General features: G+C 45.2%; 1 protein-coding gene across 1 annotated transcript in view; it reads left to right on the top strand.

Annotated features, from left to right (window-relative positions):
* The window catches only part of TMEM260 (transmembrane protein 260), a 35507-nt gene that overhangs the window by 2327 nt on the left and 10983 nt on the right, over positions 1 to 22197 (top strand). Inside the window, exons 2-5 of the mRNA XM_075713066.1 lie at positions 3772 to 3803; positions 4554 to 4705; positions 17948 to 18125; positions 20476 to 20589. Of these exons, the coding sequence (XP_075569181.1) occupies positions 3772 to 3803; positions 4554 to 4705; positions 17948 to 18125; positions 20476 to 20589 (476 nt within the window). The remainder of the gene's footprint in view (positions 1 to 3771; positions 3804 to 4553; positions 4706 to 17947; positions 18126 to 20475; positions 20590 to 22197) is intronic.

Raw genomic sequence — 22197 nt, 5'->3', positions numbered from 1 at the left:
ATCCCTTCTCTGCAGACCTTGCATCCCGCGCTCTGGACGAGGCGTGCAGGCGTGCCCTGGCTAGGCTGGCCAGCGTGCATCCTGATGGCTTTTGCTTCTGCTCCCAACTTTGTAACAGGGCTGGCTTTGCTCCTTCTGGTTGCATCAGTTAATGTGTGATGATTGATATATTTACAGCTATTAACCATTTTGTCGTTTAAAGTACTCCCTGACGGGAAACGCACGTCTATGAACACACGGGGTGCCTGCGCTCCGAGCCGTTTGTGCTGCGCAAAGCCTCAGGAACCTGGTTTTTAGTTGTACTTGAGCTTGGGTTTTGCCTCCGGGATGCAAATAACCATTAGCACCCTTTACAAAGTGAGATGTGGGTTCTCCTGATTCAGTGATGAATTGGTGCTGGGATCCGTTCCTTGCTTGATGTGAACTATCCCGGTACATACCGCGAGCAGCCAAGCAGCACAGGCATGGGTTCACCCCACTTTCCCTGGGTTATTGTGGTTATTTTATCCCATTTTGGAGGCAGGAGGGGGATTGCTCTTTCCCTAATTTCCACAGTCATCTGGGTTCTTCCTAGCACAGCAGCTGTGTGTATAGAAATGCATGTATACACGTGCAGCGTGTGTTGCTCCTCTGCTAATAACTTTTGTCAGAGGTGTCAAGGACACTACCTAGGTGCGTGCCTGCAAACACGGCTTCCAGCAACCCACGTTAGAGGGAAATGTATTAGAGGAAATTTACCCTTAATTGCTTTAGTGGTGGAGTTGGTAGTGTTAGGTTAATGGTTGGACTGGATGATCTTAAAGGTCTTTTCCAACCTAAACGATTCTATGATTCTGTGAAATCCCCTGGCTGGCCCCATGCCCTCGCTCCCTGTCTCTCCTTATTTTATTTTTTTTTTTCATTTTCTTCTAAATCTGCCGCCTGTGTTGTACGTGTTTACTGCAGCTGCACGGAGATGGGCTCATCCCCGCTGTCCTCTTGTGCCTGTCCCAGCCAGCAGCCACCCCGTTGTCTTGTGTTAAGACTTTTTTGGGTTATTCCCCTGGTTTCTCGTGGCCCGAGCAGCCCACAGGATGCTTCAGCGCTGCTGCCTGGCTGGAGTCCCCTGGAAGGTCTGTGCACGGTCCCGCTCGAGGCGATTAACTTACCCGTGCCTGAGCACGGGGCTCAAACTTATGCCATCAAAAGCACTGAGGCTACTTGTGTGAGTAAAGAGGTGCTTAAGGATTTGCTCTATCTGCTTTCAGGCAGGGAGCCTATTATTATTTCATTTTATTTTTAAGCTACCCCTATATTTTTAATTGTTCCTGAAGTTTGCAGTAATCCTAAAACGTAAAAGGCAATAGGTGTTTGCATCGGCAGCTTTCTCGTGTGACTTCACATTATAATAAAGAAATGAGAGAATGACTTTTAGAGCTAATTCGGAAACATCCACAGATGTTAAAACAGCTTAAAAAGGGATCAAATAAACTCAGGTTAAAATTAAAAAAAAAAAACCCAACCCAAACCTTCCCTCTGATGTTTTAGACACCAGCTCCCAACCTTGCTGGGGATACTTGCTGGGGATAAATCAGTTTTTTTCAGGCAGCGTTGGGCCTGTCACCTGAACACCCTTATCAGGGAATCAAGCCGGACGGTCAGAAATGTATTTTACACCAAGATTATGCAGGAATAAACTCTTCCATTTGAGCCAGCGTCTGAAGATGCTGCAGGTCGTTTTCTCTCACGAGAAATATATTGAAATCAAGTTTTTGGATGCTGTAGTCTTCCTTCGTGTGTTTTGTCATTTAATAAGAAGTGCTCTGCGCTTCCATAGCCCGTATCTTCACTCATAGAGCCCACAGCGGCTGTAAGCGATGCCCAGGTACGTGGGTGGGAGATGGAGAATTAACCTTACCTGCAGTGCTGGGTGTTATGCGCTCCCTTTGGTTTTCCCACTGGAATTCAACAGGCCTGCAGAGCTGGGAGCTTATTTTTGCAGGATTTCTTACTTTTTTTTCCTTAATTCTTATGAGGCAAAGGTGTGCTCTTGGCTTTCAAAGCTTGGCAAATGGCATCCACCAGTATTTTTTTTTTTTTTTCCCCCCAGGTTTCTGGTTGGTTTGTGTCTGTATTGCTTTGGGGTTATTCTTGCCTGTGATACGAACCAAGATCACAGCAACGTGCATGAACTTAATCTTTAGTGCCGTTTTAGATGCACATACTGCCGTATCCCAGAAGGATTTTAATGAAGGTGAAGCCATGCCTGGCTCGGCAGCAGCGTCCCCGCGATGCCATGATGGGCATCCACCGTCAGCCGCTGCACAGAGCAGCACGTGCCGGCACGCTGGGGAACCCCCACGACGCCGAATTTAGGGTTTCCTTTATTAGCATCATCTTTTGCGGCGTGCAGAGGAATCGATTCCTTCCCAGCCTCACCGTGCCCTGGAAACATCGGAGCTGCTGAACGCTGAAGGGCTCAGCTCGGGATGGATGGTTTTCCCATTGCATCCAATTTTTTTTCGGGCTGTCTTGCAATAGGTTGAAACTTTCCAAAAACAGAGTAGCAATAAAAATAGCCGGTGTTTGCAAGGGTGGCAAAATCCACATCTGAGAGGGTTTTGTGCAGAAAGCCTCAGGGCTGTCCCCCGGGCTGGCGTGGGGCGATAGCTGTAATTTTACAGCAGTGACGAACAGCAATAGTGGGTTGACTTGCATCTTCCTTTTAAAATACCTTTTTTAATTTAATGTCAGGATTTAAAGGTGCCATTTGTACAATTGTCCTCCTTTGCGTTGGATGGTAAGGAAGTAATAACGTCTAGAAATTAAAACACTGTGAATTTAGCATTTAATGCCAACAGCGCCCTTCGTTTTGCATCTTTACCGTCTAATGATGGGACAAAGCTACCGCGACCTTGGCACTTGCAAAATTAGCAGGACCGCAAAATTGGATCACGAAATTTGAAGGAAAGAAGGAAAACCAGCCGTAATTTTTAATTTCGTCGCCCTTTGGTTTTGCCCTTCGTCCCTGAATGCGTTGTGCCTATTGAATATATTTAATATACGCCGTTCAGGAGCGTTGCAAAATGCTTCAGTGTCAAGTGCTCTAAAAATGCCAAGTAGTATTAACTATTATGCTAACGTGGATCTTTTTGTGGCAGTTATTTGTCCTGGCATAAAATACAAATGAAATGCAAAATCTAAATGGTGTTTCTAATGGGAGCGGCTGCTGGATGCAGCACCCGCTGACAGGTAGAAGAGTTCCTTGCGAAGCAGATGCTGCAGGAATTGCTTTATAGCTTTGAGGGAGAGCGGCGTTCCCAAGTACGGGGATGCAGATTTGCACGATCAATGATTATATTTTCCCCTCTTTAAAACTATAAAGCTGTGGGGTTTTTTAATGAGAAACAACCGGGTTCTTTAAGAGACAATGCAGCTTAAGCGTTGCAGACTGTAGTGCTTGAAAGTTATTGAGTCAGTTGGTTTTAAATTGAAAATATGCACAAATGTCTGCATTTTTAATATCTCGGGCCATTCTTTACCCGAGCCTACCTATACTTTCACTTATCTGTTCATAAAAGTCTCGCGAAAACATACAAAAGATATTTTGTGCAATGACATCAGAGGGAGAAAATATTCTTAGAAAATTTCATGCTGTTAAATCTCTACAGATTTACAGTTTTATCCAGTCAAATTAATGCAAAACCCCAATGCAAGCATTTGGATTTTGAAAACTTTGGAGGAGTGTCATTTCCTAATAGTAATTATTGGTTTTACATTATTTTTTCACAGGGGAGCTGATCACAGCCGCATATGAGCTTGGAGTAAGTATTAGTTTTATTGTTTAATCAATGCTCTCATTAACAGTTTTAGGAATTAAGGAAGTTTAATTAAGCATGGAGTAAAGTAGATTAATTTATTTTCAAACCACAGTTTTTACTAACTTATAAGTACAGCACGCGACAATTTACTTCAAGTTTTAAATCCAATTAAACTAAATTATAAAGCAAAGGCTTTACTGTATATACAGTAGCTGGCTTATTATCAACCCAAATTTTGTATAAGCTGGGGAGAATAAAATAAATCGGGTTAACAATTTTAATAAGTTTTATTATTTAATAAACTTTATTATGGTGCATGATCCCTTTAGGCAAGACCTTAGGACTGTCAGCGCGGTGGTAATCCGATAGCAGTGTGGTCTTTCAACTTGCTAACCAATAAAATAGTTGAGAGGCTGCTTTTTTTTAAAAAAAAAAACAAAACAAAACAAAAAAACCCCAGCCTTTTGAATGACCCTAATATACTGTGAACCCAAACAAGGAGCCCTTTAAGGCACGCTAATGAAACGTGGCACCTCCTTTTCTCGCCGCCTCATTATTATGGGCGAGGCGTGGAGCCAAAGCCACTACGGAAAAATATTTGCGGAGCTCAAATTGGTACGAAAGGATGGGTCGGGGAGAGGTGCCGCTCGGAGATCCCTCCCCGGCTCCTGCTGCTGGACCCCGGCGTGCTGCTCTCCTTTCGATTTCATAGAATTTTCACCCCTTTTTAACCCCATATCCATCTGTCCGTAGGTCGCCCACCCTCCCGGCTACCCCCTGTTCACGCTGCTGGCCAAACTGGCGACGGGGCTGCTGGCCCTCGGCTCCCCCGCCTACCGAGTCAATCTCCTCTGCGGCTTGTTGGGAGCAGCTGCCGCCTCTTTGCTTTTTTACACGGTTTTCAGGTAAAGTCGTGGGGGGTGTTTTCTCGTTGGCGTGATGCTGGCAGGGCGCTTCCCCGTCGGCTCGGGACGTTTCCGAAGGCTCCCTCTGTTCCCCTCTGGCCTCCGGACTAGCGTTTCCCCCCGGCCCTTTCCTGCTGTAATTAGTTCCTCTGATTAACCTAACAGTGGTTTAATCTGAATTTGACCTTCTTTCCTGCACAAAAAAGGTTCCTCTTTTTTTTTTTTTTTTTTCTTTCTGTTAAATAATAATAATAATAATTAAAAGTGCGCCCTTTCCCTTACGCAGACGTGACAGGTTGTTCAGGCTCATTATCACAAATCACCGCTCGGTTTAACTAACCAGAACTAATGAAGTTTGTCGTTCTCGAAAGATGCAGATGGTCTGTTTAAATTAACAGGATGAGCTTCACCTATCGGGAAACCGTGAACCCGGTTTAATTGCAGCTCCCGGCGGAGGCGGATGGGCAGTTGCCTGCCGGCGGTACCCAAGGACCAGGGCGAGCGTCGGGCGCCGGCCGCTTCCCGGCGTAGGCGCTGCCGTCTGCGGCGGGGGCCGGCCGCAGCCCGTCCGTTTTCTCCGGACCTCTAACCTCCGGAGAAAAAGGGAACAATCGGGATGCGCACGTGGTTGGGGATTTTGTTAACCCCGCTCGTCTTTGATGTGCAAGTTCTGGCTGCTCTTAACCTCGGCCTGACCCATATTTGAGAGGATTATCGCAACCCGTACAAACAATTTCTGATGTTCTTTTGCGGGGAAAACGGGGCACGTTTCTGGGCTGCAAACAGTGAAATCTGAAATGATATCGGGGCGCTTCGGGATGAGACAGGGCGAGATTATTTTGACGAAAGCCCTTTTCTCCCACCCGTTTCCAGAGCTGCATTGCCCCTCGGGGAAACCTTCCCAGAGAGCGAGGGCAACCTAGAAATAAACCCAGGAATAAACGGGGGGGGCCAGATCCTGCACAGCCCGAGAGCCCTGAGTTCACTTAAACTTCGGTCCACGGGCCCCGTCTGTCTGGGCGCATCTTCCTCTGCTGAAGAGGAGTTGCTTTTTGCACATCACCTTTCACATAGCAGTGCATCAGTTCCAAAGCACGCCTACTGGAATTGCTTAAGTGATTCCTAAACATTTCTATAGGCATTTAAAGTGATTGCTGTTACTGTTGGGTAATACATGTAATTAAGTCGGCGTTATTTAATTTAATATCCTGTATTTTACAGTATATTTGGGGAGCTGGAAGTGGCGCTGCCCTCCCGTGCACAGTGCCAGGCGCAGCATCAGAGCACAACTCGTTTTGATTATATTAAAAACTCCTGCAAGGAGTTACTAAAGGTTTTTAATATTGGGTTCTGATGTTTTTTAATTATGGTTATTCCCGTTATTACAGTTACCGTGAAGATCTGCCCCGCTTTTTTAGTTTTAACTCCAGTGTGACAGTTCCTTACGTGCCCATTTTGTGCATATGAAATGACGCGATCGTTGCTTTAGAGAAATAAGAATGCAGGAGAGGAATGACAAACTAAGTTTGGGAATTATTTTTACACTTCTAGAGGTTTAATTTTTTTGGTTGTTGTTTAATTGGATTTGGAAGATGTTGCTTCTGTCAAATTTAAAACTTGCATGAAAGAACGGAAAACCTGGAACTGAGAGAGGATAGAAACTATTAGGACTTATAGAAAATTATTTCGTAGATACAAGGCACTGACAGAATCAATTATTCAGCCTAGCAGCGATTGATTTTTTTTGGAAATGAATTGTAAGGTATTGTAGGTCAGTTTTATTTCCAAATTACAGTGTTATATTTTTCCTTTTAAGCACTTTAAAATGGATATATTTTTTATGACATTCATTTAGCGAAAAAAGTTTCTTCTTTCTATTGCCATCTACTTTAAAAAAAAAATCTTTCAGAAAGTGTTTCCTGGCACCATCTGCGTGAAAGCCATAACTATCTGAAGGCGGCGTGTTTTGGTTTTAACCGGGCTTGTCCGTACTCACAAAGGATCTAAACCGGTCTATCAAATCCCCCCGCATTTTTGTGTTTTAATTAAAATTTAGCTGATGGGGTGACCCCCGCGAGGTACCAGAGGAAAAATAAGCACCTGCTCCTCTTGCCGCATGAAATGTGGATGCTAATATGAAAATATGTAGATGTTAGGAATACAAATAATTGATGAAGTACACATCCTTCGGGAGCAACACGGTTCAAGTGGCAAATCTCTCTCCTCAAACAATAGCCACCCTTCAGCGGGGAGGAAGCCATCTCTATGGTAATGGGGCTGACGCTGCCCTATTGATCGAGTGGAAGAAGACATTATACAATGTCAGTTGGGTTGTTACAATTTCATTTGTCGTCTGACCTGAACTTAACCTCTAAAACCTTTCTTTTCTCCCCACCAGCCAGGCAGGGTTGCTGTTTACCCTCGCGGGGTTTTTCTGTGCCTCCCAGCAGCCCCGTACAGTAAATCTCTCCCTTTTTTTTCCCCATTGACTCTTTTTTGTTTAAGAGGCATTTCCCGAGTTTATTCCTCGGCAGGTCGGGACAATTTCTTTTACTGCTTAAGGAAAGAGTGGTGGTTCCCTCCGCGGCTGGGTGGTGTTTGGGATGTTACGGCGCGTGCGGGATTAGGATCGAATTTATTCCTTAAACAGATTTCTCCTCTGCCAGGTGATGGCTGGCAGGATGCTCCGCGCAGACGCTGCCGGGGTCGATAGGAAGCAACTCCAACTTCTTGTCTGTTTATTCATTCTGTTCTTTTCTGTTATTCATTTCGTTATATTGGGTTTTTTTAAGCCCGGATTGTGCATCTTAAAACAAAATTATGTCGAACCGCTGTGATGCAAAAAGCCCTTTTGTCAGTAATCCAGACTATTGCCGAACGAGCGGTTTACTCCTTTGAATTAGTTCTCAAATATGTTTTTTTCCCCCCCCCCTCTGCACAGTCTTTAATAAATTGCTTGTAATTATCGTAAAATGGCATTTACAAAGAGTTTTCTCGGACTGCTTGTAACTGAGGCAAATAATTCATCTTTGCTTTGAAAGAGGGGGGAACTGCTTTATGTTTTTAGGACGCAGCAAGTGCGGCTATAGGATTGTTTCTTTAAACAACTATTTCTTTGTTTTACTGTGGGAGGCAAAGCATAGCAAGTTTACAAAGTAAACCAATTATCTTCTTATAATATGATTGCCAAAGTGTCATTTTCTGCACAGATGATGCATTCTTTGCGTTCTCTGTTGCAAAGAGGAATAGGATGCTTTGCCCTGCTTTAAGTGCATTTTTTTTTTTCATTTTCAATGTATACACCTTTCATAGCTCGGCTGCTTTGCTGTACCTAAATATACAAAGCTAATTTATTGCAGGGGCAGTAGCAGAGTAGAAGGTGTCATTGCCCAAATACTTCTGGTAAGTTTTAGCCGGCTTTATTCTGGCTAAGTTGCACGCAGGTTTTTGAAAAAGAGGGAAAATGTTGCATTAAATTAAGCAGTTCACATCTCTTCGGTTTGCTGCTCTGGGTATTGTGTTAAGTTTTGGACTTATGTATATATATATATTTTTATATATATATATATATATACTTCCCTGCCCCCCAGACCTTCCAAGCAACACACTGGGTGCATATGAAAACCGGAGTCAGCCCTTCTCCCACCGCCAACAAAAAGGAGCGGTAGGCGTGTTGTATAATGAAATCATCAAAATGATTTGATCGTTTTGAAGTCATCAAAATGTTTTGGAAATGGCACTTGACCATCCTGACGGTTCTGAGGTTTCTTGCTCCAGTGATGCGTGTCCTGGAGCTCTCCTGAGAAGGTTCCCGAGAAGGACCAGGCGTGTTGGAGCACCAGGAGGATGGGTCACCCTCATGGCCATCCCCAGAGGGACCTCATGGCTGATGGTCCCTTAAATCTAACCGGTGCCGGGAAAAGTTGTCTGCTGCTTGCGAGGGGTAGGGAAATACTCCATGTCCTTGGGGTACTCAGGTTTGCTGGAGCAGGAGGCGTCCCCAAACAGTTTGACTCCTTTTTTTGGGCATGGTTTGGGGAAGATGGAGGGATGAGAGAGGACCGTTCCCGCCTGGCGTGCGGGTGCCAGCTCGACTGTCATGGGAAATTAAAATACTGGGCTTTGGGGAAGGAGGAATCTCCTTACAGGGCATATTTGGATTTTTCCAGATTACAGATTATTGTAGATTATTGCCATTGTAGCACAACGCGAAGATCTTGGCCATTTCAAAAGCAGCTGGGCTTTGTAATAAGTAGTTACGAAGTTTTAGGAGGGAGAGAAGAAAGGAAGGTACTCAAGTATTAATTTGCTTTTAGAAGAATATCTACTGTGACCTCTGGCTAATTGATCATCTCTCTCTCTCTCTCTCTCTCTCTCTCTCTATCTCTATATATAGAGAGAGATATAATTTTTTCCCCTTGTCCCCATAATAAACTGATGCTGAGTTCAGTCTGTTTGAAGACGTTACCAAATCTGTTCATTTAAATTTTGCTCTAGAGTAGGCACATTAGGCTGCAATAACTCTGCTTCGTTATGAAGGGCTGGGCGGGGGGGGGGAGAAGCAGGGCAAAAAACTCTCTTTTTTTTTTTTTTTTTTTTTTTTAAAGACTGAAGAGTCTTTTCTGACAGCTAGTCAGAGTTAGAATTAGTTCAAGGAAATGTTAATAATGCACTGCCTGGCTTAATCCCTTTGATATCACCAGGTATCCTCCTGTTCATGGGTTAATTGCTTTAAAAGCGGAGGCAATATTCTGAGCGGTGGGCCGCTTCACCTTTTCACAGCTGTTACCATTGAGTGACAACTAAATCCCATGTGTAAGATGAGGAAGAGCTCAATCTCCAATTGGGAGAAAATTTATGTAAACCGCAATCCCTTCAGAATGTGCGGAAGTCACAGACTTTCTTGATTTACTCTGCTTTTCCCAGAAAGCTCCATTGTTCCCTTCCCTAAGTCCCATCAACCCTTTGTAGCAGAATATCACAGCGGCGGCAGATAGCTTGAAATATATAAATGCTATCATAGCTCTGATTAATAGCGGCGCTTATGAGTCAAGTCTGATAACGGAGCAGCTCTCCACTCAATTTCAGATACCGCTAATGGAATCTGTCTCCTGCAATTGTAATGTGAGAAGGGCTAATTTGCCATGGAGCTTGGAGCTGTCACCAGCCGGGGATTGGGGGGTCAGATGGGAGCTGCCAGGTTTTTGCCCTGCAGCTTGTATCTCTCGCTTTGAATAGCGCAGCCCCCTGCCTGCCAGGGAGCTGATAGGCCGCCGGGGGGTTTATGCCACTCCATACAATAGCGAAGGGCTGCATGGGCTGACTTGGTAATTGTGAAGCCAGCTCATTTTTATTTTATTTTATATTTTATTCTATTTTTTCTTTTTTTTTTCTCCCCCCCCCCCCCCTTATTTTTTTTCCGTGGCTGCATAATTTCTAATAAGGGGTTTTAACAAATGTCAGATTAGGAAAAGTTTCTGCAATTACTGAAAAAAAAAAAAAACTTATAAAACATTTAAATAGCTAAAGTCAGTTCCTACTGAGGGTTGAGGTTTTTGGCTGCTGGAAGAAGGCTCCGGTTATTACGGGCACCCGGGATAAAGGCGTACCTATTTTCTAAGGATTGTGAGTCAAATAATGGGTCTAACTAATATAGCCTTTCAACTACTATACCCTTTCTGCTTGGAAAGACACCGGGAGAGAAGTTCTCATTTTTAATGCCTGGAAGCACAGTTTTTACAACTCACTGTTAGAAAGGTGTGAGTCCGGGGCGATGTTTGTTAAGTAGCACAGCTGTATATGTATTTGATCTGTCGTGAGTTGTGCTACTCATTGAACTGCTCTGGGGTAGCTTAGCATGGAGGCGTTGAATTTAAATACCAAACTTTCTTGGGAAGGGGCTGCTGCAGGCAGGCTCTGGCTCTGGCGTGGTGCTGGGGGCTTGGGAGCGTGCAAGGTTTGAGGTTGGGGAGTCCCGTTCCTCGCTCCCCTGCCGAGCCCGCGCAGGGACTCTTCCCATCCCCGGTGTCCAGACCCACCGAGGTCCCTGCCACCATCCTGGGGCACCTTGGCACAGCTTGGTTCTCCTGGCGAGAGGAGCTGAGGTGGCATGGCCCCGGCACCCAAGGGGTGGTATGCAAGATGCCTCTTGGACGTGCTGGTGACATTTACAGGCCTGTATTTACCAAGGGGACAGGCAGGGACTCAATATTATCCTACAGAGCTGGTGTCCTTACTGGACACATCCATTCCAGGAGGATGCCTGCAAGAGGGTGCAAGGACCAGCTCCTCTTAGCCAAAATCCACACTAGCTCAATACTCCTTATCCAGGCTGGAGCATCTCCTTTTCAAATTGCGGTGTTTCAATACAAGAATTTTTAAAAAAGGGTAAATAAGTGGTGGCAATCCCTGGTTGGATGTGAGGGTGTATCGAGCAGAAGCGGCACTGAATGCATGCGGAAGGTGGCGAGGATGCTGCCTGTTCCCCCCCACCCCGAGACACCGCGGTCCGCGGGAATGCTGAGGTCGCATGATGCTAAAGTCTCATTTGACGCGAAGGACAGCAGTCAGTTATAACCACAGTGCTCACTTTGGGTTTCGGTATTTTTTTCTGGTGGTCCAGCCCATTTGCTTGGTTTCTGTTCTCTCATTGTGGCCATGAAGACTCAACGGGGATCGGCGAGCCAAGCTGCGCTCTCCTGCCTCCTCCAGCGCCGGGAGCGGAGGCTGCAGGCAGGGCTTAAGTGGCTATCGAGCTCCAGGTCCTTGAGGAAGAATAAAATCGGGTTTGCTATTCCCTGTAGTACCTGCGCTGGCTCTTCAGCGCTGAGAGCAAGAGAAACTGCCTTTTGTCCATTGAGTGTTTGTGACTGAGAGGCAGGCAAACCCAGAGGGATTGGGTTTTTTGGGGATAATTATTATTACTTAGGTCCTAGACTCACATTTGGATTTTTATTTGTGTTTTCTTTTTAAATAGTTCTATTTCAGCACCAATGCGCATACTCACTTAAAATGTATCTGTGGAAAGCTTGGTTGTTAGTCTTCTAAGTCCCATTCTTTTTTAGCCTACATCAAACAAGAAGGGGTTTTCTTATAAATCAAACAAGAAGTGGGGTTTTTAATAAATCAAACAAGTGAAACCTTTATGTTAAATTTGAAATGTTAAATCTTTAATGCACTAGTGTGTTATACCATGAAATAAAAATACATTGAACGGATATATCTTTGCTACTGCGAAGCAAAGTCGCAGCACTGCAGAGGCAGAAGTTGCTGGTGATGTACCTGGAGCCTGTGCAGGTGTACAGGGAACTGCCGACACCAGGGTCATCATCTGCAGGTGCAGGGAGAGACTGAAATTAAAAAAAAAAGTCCATTCATTAGTTTGTTAGTGGAGATTTTAAAAAGCAGGAGAGTTTTTTTCTTATTCCACCAACTAAAGAAAAAAGATACGTGGCTGAGATCTGCTACTTGTAAAGTTTTGGAGGGAACAGAAGGCAGAAATAATCAGCTTATTTCAGTAGGTACAGATCGGTGTTTCCAGTGTTTAATGCATTGGCTTCAAATACAAAACATTCTGATTATCTTACTTTTCTTCTTCATGAATCCAATGCACTGAAGATCGCGTGTAACGAAAACATTTTAATTAAATTCCAATTCCCATCCATCTATAGCTTTATACCAATCATTTAATAAGTTTTTGCAAATTATTAAATATAATATGTCTGCCATCGTTTTCTAAATAAAAAGTGAAAATGCTGATCATGTTCTTTGTTAAATGCATGTAGGTGTAACCTGTGCTCTTGGCTATCAAAAAGTTTTGCCAAACTTAAGAGGAGAGGCTAAATTTTAAATCACCAACTGACATGTTTTAGTGATTGCCAACAAATGAGAAACTAAAAACTATAATTGCAAAACCAGATTAAAATACCTAATTTCAGTTTTCCTGATTGTTCCTGCAAACTCTTTAATAAAAACCTGCAGCTAAAATATTCCTGATTCAAACAAGTTTCTACTGCCCATGTCCTCAGAGCTGAGGCCCAGCCGCACATTAAAGAATGTGCAGCACTATGGTGCCTGAAAAGGAAAACAAAATAATAATTTTTTTTTTTAGTCTTCTCCTTTTATGTTTCGAGATGCCATGGGAAAATATTGCTCACAAAGGACTGTGTGACCTCTCCATTGCTGACTGCTTCTGCCCCTTCTGAGCATGTTTTCAGATGATGGGAATTTCTTCCCATGTTCAGAAGATTATAGTTGGTTGACCGATAGGAAGGGACCTTCTTCCCACTTGTTTTGTTTTGATAAAGTGCTCCATGTGCTTTGAGCCAGTCTTGCCCCAAACGAGTTATTTTGCAAAATCAAAAATACAAGCTGTTCCCTTGGCTTTTCCTCCATGTAAGATAAACAAGCCTAGAAGGCACCTTCTGTTCCAGCTCGGTGCTTCGGTCCTTCTCGAAGTGGGCCTGGCGGTAGTAGAGCTGTAATGCCTCTGGCAGAAGTTATGAAGACTTTCTCACTGTTGCGTTGGCTGCAGATCTTTTCTTCTTTCATGAGCTGATTTCTGTGTGCTGAGGCTGCTCCGATGGCAGAGTATTACTGTTCTGAATGCTCTGAATCCAGGTGACCCAGCCTTCTTCTCCAAGAGATAGTCCCTACCTAGTCCAAGCCCAGGATCCCTCCTCCACTGGACAGAGCATTATAGCAGGGTTTTGCCCCACCTTGTGCTCTTTGTAAAGCCTCTCTTCTTGAGGGAGTAGCGTTATGCCTATACTATGTTGACAGGTGAACACCGGATGGTTATTACCATTGCCACGGCTTTGTTGTTGGCAACCCATTGATCTTCTTATTCCGATCATCTGTTTCTCATACCAGTTCCAAAGACTGGGGGAAAGATGCTGGTTTTGGGTGAGGAAGAAGCTACTCTCCCTGCTCCCCAGAAGCAATGGGAAAAAGCCCTCGTAGATGTTGCTTTTATGTGAGGCTAGTCGAGAATCCAGCCATCATGGGGTTTTGCCATATTTTTTGTAGCACCTCAACTGTATTTGAAAAATGTTGTGTTGGAAGACAGAAGCATGAGTAGAAATCAAGTGAGGATAAATCTCTGCTGCTCTCTGCTCTGGAGCCCTGATGTGCTGTCGAAAGGAGAGACAGCATTAAGCAACTAAAAGGTGCTTTCAGCAAAAAACCCAACTGTGTCTGTTTGGGGGCCATCTTGCTGCTAAGGCAAGAGACACAGCACAGTGTCACTGCATGCTGGAGAAGTCCAAGAGGCTGGTAGACGGCAGAGCGCAGTGGTGCAATTTTGATGTTGATCAAAATGAGCAGTATAACCATATTAGCCCAGCCGGAAGGCAGGGTTGATTTAATTTGGCCCCAGCTGACAAGGGATTCATTTCTGCTTGTCCTGCTGGTGCTACTTTGCACCATGAACTGTTGCATTGGGTAGACCTGCGGGATGTGTTGAGGTTTTTTTCTGCCAGGTGGTCTTCTTCCTTGTCTGGAGATACCTGCTCTGATCGCTTCCACTTCCAAGAGCATTTCCTCCTAAATCAGCAAACTCGTAAATCCATCATTTCCATTGCTGGTAACAGAATCAGCAAAAAACTCTTGGTCTCCAGCTTGGATTTCTTGATGTTCTTCAAGAATGCAACACAGTTCCATTTGGTTTTTTAGTTTCTAGTATACTTGTAGGAGCTTAATGCTCCATGCATACAACAAGCTTTTACAAAGTAAGCTTAGCAGCCTGGCTTTCCCATGAGTTTCCCAGGAAACTAAAGGCGACACTGGCTCTGCTGACAAACACATCTGTGGACCATGCTCAGTGCTGGATCCTGACCCTGTGCTGGACAGTGAGCAGAGCTGTCCCCTGCCCCACATAGCTGGGATAGGTCTTTAAGCTTTGGGTTGAGTAGCTTTTGCTTAAGCCTTATTTCATAAAATTTGAATCGCAGGTTTGAGACTTTGTATCAAGAGAATGGGATTTCTTTCATCTCATTTGAACTCTGGTGATTTGCTCGAGTCTTTTCTGGGGAAGACAAGGAAAATTCTTAAATGATTGTGATGTTTGCCTAAAATGCTGCTTTTCATGCCAAGGTTTTGGGGAAAGTTTTACCTTTTTTTTACTTTATTTCCTTGCAAGAATTACAAAGGGATTTATAAAGTTGTTTCTTTATAACTAAAAGTTTGTGCTGTTTAAAGGGTTTAGCCAAAACTTAGGAATGTTGTGTAGCGGGGTTTGTGTATTGGGGGGATCTCTTGGTTTTTAAATGCACATGACCCTCCTGCCCTTTCCTGGTGTTTTTCTTCAGGAGCAGAAACCACTCCTGACTTGATTCCTGCAAACTCCATTGCATCTTTCCTTTTTCTATTCAGGTGCCAAATCTGTCTAGTGACAGGGAGGAGGAGAGCACAACCAGAGCCCTTGAGGCTGAAAACCTTGCCAGACAGGTCATGTGTGTCCCACCTCTCCCTTGGAGGAGATGGACTCAGGGCTGCTGGGCTGGCTTGGTAGCAAAACCAACGGAGCAGCGATCGTGCCTGTGAATGCCTTTTCTGTATGCAATTGTGTGATTTTGAAATGTTATATTAATGCAGTGAGCGACAGGTCTTGCCTTGGAGAATTTCGTGCCAAATACCCAGACCTGTGTTGAACTGCAGTGAAGTTCAGACAGTGGAACAGTCCATCATGGTGGTGATGCATTTGCGAGCACGAGGGAGATGTGGGCGGCATGGGGTTCATCATTAGTCACTTTAATGACTATGAGCAAGTCCTTAGACTTCTTTTCCCGTTATGATGGGGCACACAGATACACTTGTGTGAAGCAAATGGCCAGGGCTGCGTTGGAGTTACCCAGTGCCATCAGATTCAGCCTCAAATCTGTCTTGATGCTACTGAAAACACAGCCCCTGGTCTTCAGGGCCCTTTAGCGTGGGTGAATTTGGAGAATGCTGATTCATGGGCCCCCTGCTGATCTTGCAGCCATGATCTTGAGCAGGCTGGAGTGAGAGTGGGCAAAGGGGGTGAGATGTGGAACTCCACGTTGCAGTTCTTGCACTGATGACTGCAGGCTGGGAGCTTCATGTCTGAACAAGGCCTCACTACCCTGTGGATTTAGATATGGATGTAACAACCCATTTTATAGACATGTTGGTGTTCACCGTGAAATATAATCCTACGATACAATTATTGTGTAGAAGGGCTGGATGGGAGCGACCTGTATGGCAAGGTCAGGGAGGGCAAGCCCAGCACACCTGGGCTTTTCAGCTGGCAATAGTAGATACTTCAAAGTTTGCCTCACTTTCTACAGAAGAGGCTCCACGTTCACCTTTCTTCTTATAGGGTACTTTGCAGGCACAGATTTGATCTGAAACAGTCCCACCTGCTGTCGGGAATTTTCAATCTTGTCCTCTTCCACTGATTTTTCAAGACTCCTTCCTACAATCTTGATGCTGAAGCTCTGTGTCACCCTGAGCCGGTCTTGCTCTGGCCTCGGACACCTGAGAGCTGATTTCTTTTTCCCCGATATTGACTGAAATGCCTTGCCTCTCACCCTCCAGCTACCTCCTGAAGCTTCAGATCTGAAAACACTTGACAAAGGAGATAAAAAACATTAGTCCTATTTTGCAGATACCTAGGGCAACAGCAGTAGAGTGGCTTGTCCCAGACCATTCAGGATGTCCAGTGTCTGTGGGCAGGAGGAGGAGTAGAGACCTGGTCTTCCAAGCCCTCATCCCAGTCCTCTCCTCCCCATGAACCCTCCTTCCCATTTTTAATGGATTAAAAATTCCCATTCTGACTGCACAAGTCCTTCTTTGACATCTACAGAAGAAATAGATTGCCTTTTCAGTGTACTGAGGTCTTTTTAGGAAAGTGGAAAGAAAGCATAACCAAGGAGAGGAGCCCTTGCTAGGATGTGCTGTGCCAGCAGCTCCCTCATCTCTGTTCGTAGAGGCTGTAGGTTTTGTTTACTTGGTCTCCATTTATCTCAGAGTTACGTGAGGAACACCATAAGCAAGTCCTATGTGGATGTCCACTCTCCGATCCCTGATGGGCAGAACAAACTACCTGGGGACTTTGGCTGTGCTAGAGGATATGGCCAGTATTTAGGAGCAAATCACATGGGTAGCTTGATGAAGAAGTTGGCTTCCTTATCACAATTTTGCTTTAAACCTGCTGGAAACATTAGGGCTAAATGGAATTGTGTGCACCTGGCATGGGACTATAAAAATACCCAATTTGTGGTAAAGCCTGGCTTAGTCTCACAGCGGGATGGTGAATTTGTGGAGAGGAGCTTTGACCATAGCCACAGCTATTTATGTCTTTGGATAAGGCATAATTGAGCTGGTTATGGTGCCCTACATGGCATCATGTCAGGGTGACTTCCTGAAGGGGAGACCTTCCAAACAGGCAGAGCTGGAGCTGCCCCCAGTGCGACCAGGTGGGAAGAGCCGCTATTGCAGAATGGGTGCAATAGGTTTCCTCGGCTAAATCCTACCCTGTGGGCTCCCCGTGCCGGCTGCAGCATCCAGCTGAGTTGGGCAAGCAGCTTTGTGGGGACCGTGTGCCGTAATCCCATCCGGGAGTCACAGAGGTGCCCGGCTTTCGGGCTCACAGCCATCCCAGCAGCGGGTACTTCACCCGCTTCCTCTGCTCTCTCCAGCTTGCTGGAGCTGACACCCATTTTCCCCACTCCTAACCCCAGCGGGCGCCTCTCCCTGCCAGGACCACGGGTGCCGCAATCCTCACCTACCCCCAAGACACTAAACAGCCCCCCAGGAAAGCTCTGCTAATGCTGTCCATCATGAATAGCTCTAATCCACTCTTTATTCAACGCCTTGATGAATTTAAGGCTGCATCCTTGCTGGCATCTCCTCCAGCGGAGAGTATCCCGTTAGAGGCGTGACTCCCTGGCTTGCCGTACCATGACCCGCTGGGCCATCGCTCATCGGGATTTCTGAACCAAATTCAATACTGGAAGTTTTCATGGCGCTTGCAAGAAGAAGCCAACTCTTTGGTGTTGGGTGGCTTGCAAATAGGCTGGCTAATGCCTGCTCTTCCTAATTGCAATTCAGTGCAAAGGAATTATTAGGAAGATATTAACCATATAATGTTTTGGCAGGGTGCTGGGTGGCAGTCATAATTTCTGCTGCTACAGTATGTTTAAAAAAAAATTAAAAAAAAGAAGGACAATAAAGTAGGCTTTTTTGTTGGAAAAGAAGATTTCATGTTATCTGTGTTTGCAGGCTTTCTGGCTCATATGCTGGAGGAATCCTTGCTGCGGGGGTGTTTTCATTTTCTCGTCTAACATGGCAGTGGTCCATCACGGCAGAGGTTTTTAGCTTAAACAATCTGTTTGTGGGGCTGCTGATGGCTCTCACCGTGCATTTTGAGGAGGCATCCACTGCAAAAGAGAGATCAAAGGTAAAACATCTCAAGGAAAGTGAATAGTTCCTTATATTTTTTCCAATTACTTATCACGTGTCTGTTTGGTTTCCTATTCATTTAGTGCTGATTTAGTTTTGTTTAAATAAAGGTGGCCAAATTTTGGGACTGGGTTTGGCACCTGTGCTGGGTGGTGTCGATCCTTGCCCTACCTGGATGTTAAAAAGTGCCAAAACATTGAAAAACCTGTACACTTTGCTTAAGGGTTGAGTTGGGACCTGTTGGATGGGTTTGGGGTTGGTTCCCACAGGGTGGAAACAGGAAAAGCAAAATCATTTTCATCTAAATGTTTTAGTGCAAGGTTTGGTTTCCTGCATCATGTGGGTGTTTTAAGTTTTTGTTTTCAGAACTGGTATTTTTCCTTGGGGTAAACAGATATATTTTACAGAAAACTTCATCTAGTCAGAAACCCAGGTTTCTACTGAAAATGAGAAACGACCAAATTTTCAGTCAGTTCTTCTTTTGAAATTAAATGTGCCCCTAAAATAATGGCATTGTGAAATACAGAGACTTTAAATTTCATGCTATATTCTCTACTTTATAAACAGACTGGGCAGCCAAATGATATTTTTACTCAGCAGCCTTGTTCTTTCTACTTCTATTTGCCTGAACATCTGATCTCTTCTTCTCTCACAGACTTGCCTGCTGTGACTCCTGTAAATTGTGTGAATAAAAGGATTTTTGTCAGGCTAGGCTAGAATTTCAGGAGTCCACAGTGGTAGTTTACTCAGCTTCGCAAGTTCTCAAGTAACATGTTTTATCGGGGGTTATAGAGACCTTGTTTCACCATTGGATTTTTTTTTTCTTTTCTGATGATTACCATCCCAAGATCCCTACAACCTGAACTCCATGAAGATGGAGCTGGGCATTTTCCAACCTGCTTCCACGTTTCATGTGCCAAATTTCCAATGGGATTTTCAGATGAGATTTTCAGAAGCAGTTAAGGAGCTTGTTCCAGTGTTTTTTGGGTGTCTGGCATCCCATGCCTTGACGAAGCCAGGCTGCCAACAGCAAGCTCACAGTGCTTTTCATAGGTCAGATGGTCATGCAAACATCTTCAGGAGCGTGCTTGGAGTTCATCAATACACTTGAAAAATTACCGAGGTTGTTCTGAGTCCCGCAGGGCAGCTCTTGAAGCCCCACAAATGTTTTTCAGAAGTTATGGCAGGTGTTTCCATGGCAAGGCAGCGTTCAGCGTTGAATGCTGGGCAGTCAGTTAAAAATTACCAGTTGATCCCATCACCATGCCAGGGCAAGTGTTTGCATCTCACACACCACCGTCACCGGTGACTGAAATAAGCAGGGGCGATGCTCTGATGATAGATGGAAGTGCTGCCCTCCTTGGGGATGGCTGGAGAGGGGAGGATGCGTTGTCAGCTCCTGTCCAACAACGCTGTGGGACTCTGGGGACTTTTTCCCCACCAAGGAGCTGCCCTGGGGCTTATAACATGGACCAAGTGGCCAGTGATGGTGGAGGAGGGGGAAAATTCAGAGGAGGAGCAGTAGCCAGTGGTGTACGTGGCACTGACCCAAGGTTTATATGTGGAGTTGCTCTTGTAGCCTCGTCCTCCCACTCTGAAAGAAGAGGGCTCAGCACTGCTCTGATGGTGTTGGGACAGAGCAGAGCATGTGGCAGCATGGGGCAGAGAGAGGTTTCCCTTCGCATCAGCCAGGGATGGCCAAGGTACCAATAACGAACCCGTGAATAATTGTCAATGAGTACCAGAAATACCCTGCACCGTGCTGCATAGTCTGGATACATTACCCATTTGATCAGAAAACTCTTTCAAAGACGCTTGAAAATGAACTTTTAGACTAATGACGGATATCACATTTAATTCCCTTTGCTTAGGAAGTTTGCGTAGCCCTGACTTTAGCCCTCTGTGCCTGAAGAAGAGGAAAAAAATCATTCCTGTTATATAAAATGAGGTCTCTGTACATAATGGCATTATTTTAGGGTATAGCTTCTGAAGACTTTGCATCATTTGGAGTTAACTGCTGGGCAGTCTCCCCTGTGCAGCAGGGGTTCAGGAATTGGTCCCCATCGCATCATTAGGACATGACGGTGCTACAGATGATCTCTGTATACAAGGAGACATAGCCATTGCGCTGGACGCTTCTTAAATAATGTTTTCTGTTAAACAAATGAAATCTCCCTGTAAATAATCAAAAATAGCCTGTGTTATTGTGTTACAATTGACCGGTGCTCACCGATGTATTTGCCTTTCTCCTGTAAGTGTGCTGTGGGCTGCACTGAAGCTCTTTTGGTCTCTGGATGTTTTTGCAAACTGTAAAGAGTAATTGTGAATGTGGTTTTTTTCCCTTTCAGATCTCTAAACTTGGTGCCTTTTGCTGCGGGCTCAGTTTGTGCAACCAGCACACAATAGTGCTTTATATCGCTTGTATTGTGCCTTGGGTTCTCTCCCGGCTTTTCAGAAAGACGGTATGTATTTTGCTGACCTGTACCTTTATTTTTGTAAGGCAGGGAGTAATTCTTCTTTTCAAGCACTTGTGCCACTTTTATGTTGATGTACAAACAGGGACAGTCAATGGTCTGTCTAAACTAGTCAGTCGTAACCCACTGAAGTTACAGTCCATCAGTCTGACACCAGAGCCGTCTATCACGATTTAGGGGCTTTGCTCACACCAGCAACCTGCCCGTGCCTCCTGGCACAGGAGAGCTCTGTCCCAGCTGCTTGCAAGTAACCTTGCACGCAGCCACAAGACCGATACTCGGAGCTAAAAACTGCTCAGCGTGTAGGAAATAAGAGCATGTTCAATGACCTACCAAACAGGAAAGCAGATAAATATCTGTTGGTGAGAAGTCACAGGCATGTGCAGTCTGGGTACTGCTTCTTCTGGCTGATGGCACTGGCTTTCTCGTGCCATCAGCTCGTCTGGAGATGAGTTTCTATATGTTGGTTCCCTGGTGGTAAGAAACAAAAGCCACGTCCGCTCGTTGCAGAGCAACTTGCGACTGCTGGTGATAGTTGAAGGTACAGCCAGAATAAGCAGCATGGCAGGAAGGGTGCAGAGGCTTGTCTGTAGGGGGAAGTCCTCTTCAGCATCTCCTTGGGGTGTGTTAGGCTCGGTGGCCTCCAACTGTGATGCAGCCAGGACTTGAGAGTCCTAGAAGAGATCAGCTCTCATGTGAAGAGCACCGGCCTCATGCCAGCTGGAGAAGACTAAAGGAAAGCTGACCTTCAGCAAAACAGCAAGCCTCTGATCCGGTCAAATATGTCCCTTTTATCTCCTACCAGAGATCCCATGGTGAAGATGTCCCTCCTTTTACACCTCTTTATTAAACTTGCTCATTGTGTGAGGAGGTGAAAACACCTCTTTGCATGCCTGGCTAATGAAGGTGATATGCATCTGTCTGGATGAGGCTCCCAGGTGACGTTCAGGGGCCCTGCAATGCTCGTCTTCTGTAGGTGATCTGTGAGTCAATGCACCAGGCTGGATGCAGATGTGTTGTAGAAACTCTGCCCTGAAAACGGCTGCACATCTCAACGACGCAGATGCTCTGCTCGCTTTGCAAGTGGCCCTGAGAAGCCTCCGCCTACTCCCCCCCACTCTTCTTTGCCCCTGTGAAGGTGACAGTGGGGCAGGTTTCTGCTGGGCCAGTCCTGCCTGTACTTTTTCCACCCTCAACCTGATAATTCAGGTGTGGTTCTGAGTAATCATAGAATCATAGAATCATAGAATCGTCTAGGTTGGAAAAGACCTTTAAGATCATCCAGTCCATCCATTAACCTACACTACCAAGCCCACCTAAACCAATCAAGGGTAGACTAGACTAAACCATATCCCGAAGTGCCACATCTACCTGTTTTTTGAACACTTCCAGGGATGGTGACTCCACCACCTCTCTGGACAGCCTGTTCCAATGCTTGAAATGGCACAGGGTATAACTAAGCCTGGAGTGAAGCATGTGAGCTGCAAGGGATAAGATGCGACTCGGACAGGCTTGATCCAAAATCTATTTAGCGACTCCAGCAAACCCCTTTCTGATTATACATTTCCTTGAACACAATGAAAACTCACTTCTGTA

The sequence above is a fragment of the Pelecanus crispus genome, chromosome 6, assembly GCF_030463565.1.
Source record: "Pelecanus crispus isolate bPelCri1 chromosome 6, bPelCri1.pri, whole genome shotgun sequence".
NCBI lineage: Eukaryota > Metazoa > Chordata > Aves > Pelecaniformes > Pelecanidae > Pelecanus > Pelecanus crispus.
The sequence above is the reverse complement of the archived record's forward strand: the minus strand, read 5'-3'. Positions and strand labels throughout refer to the sequence as shown.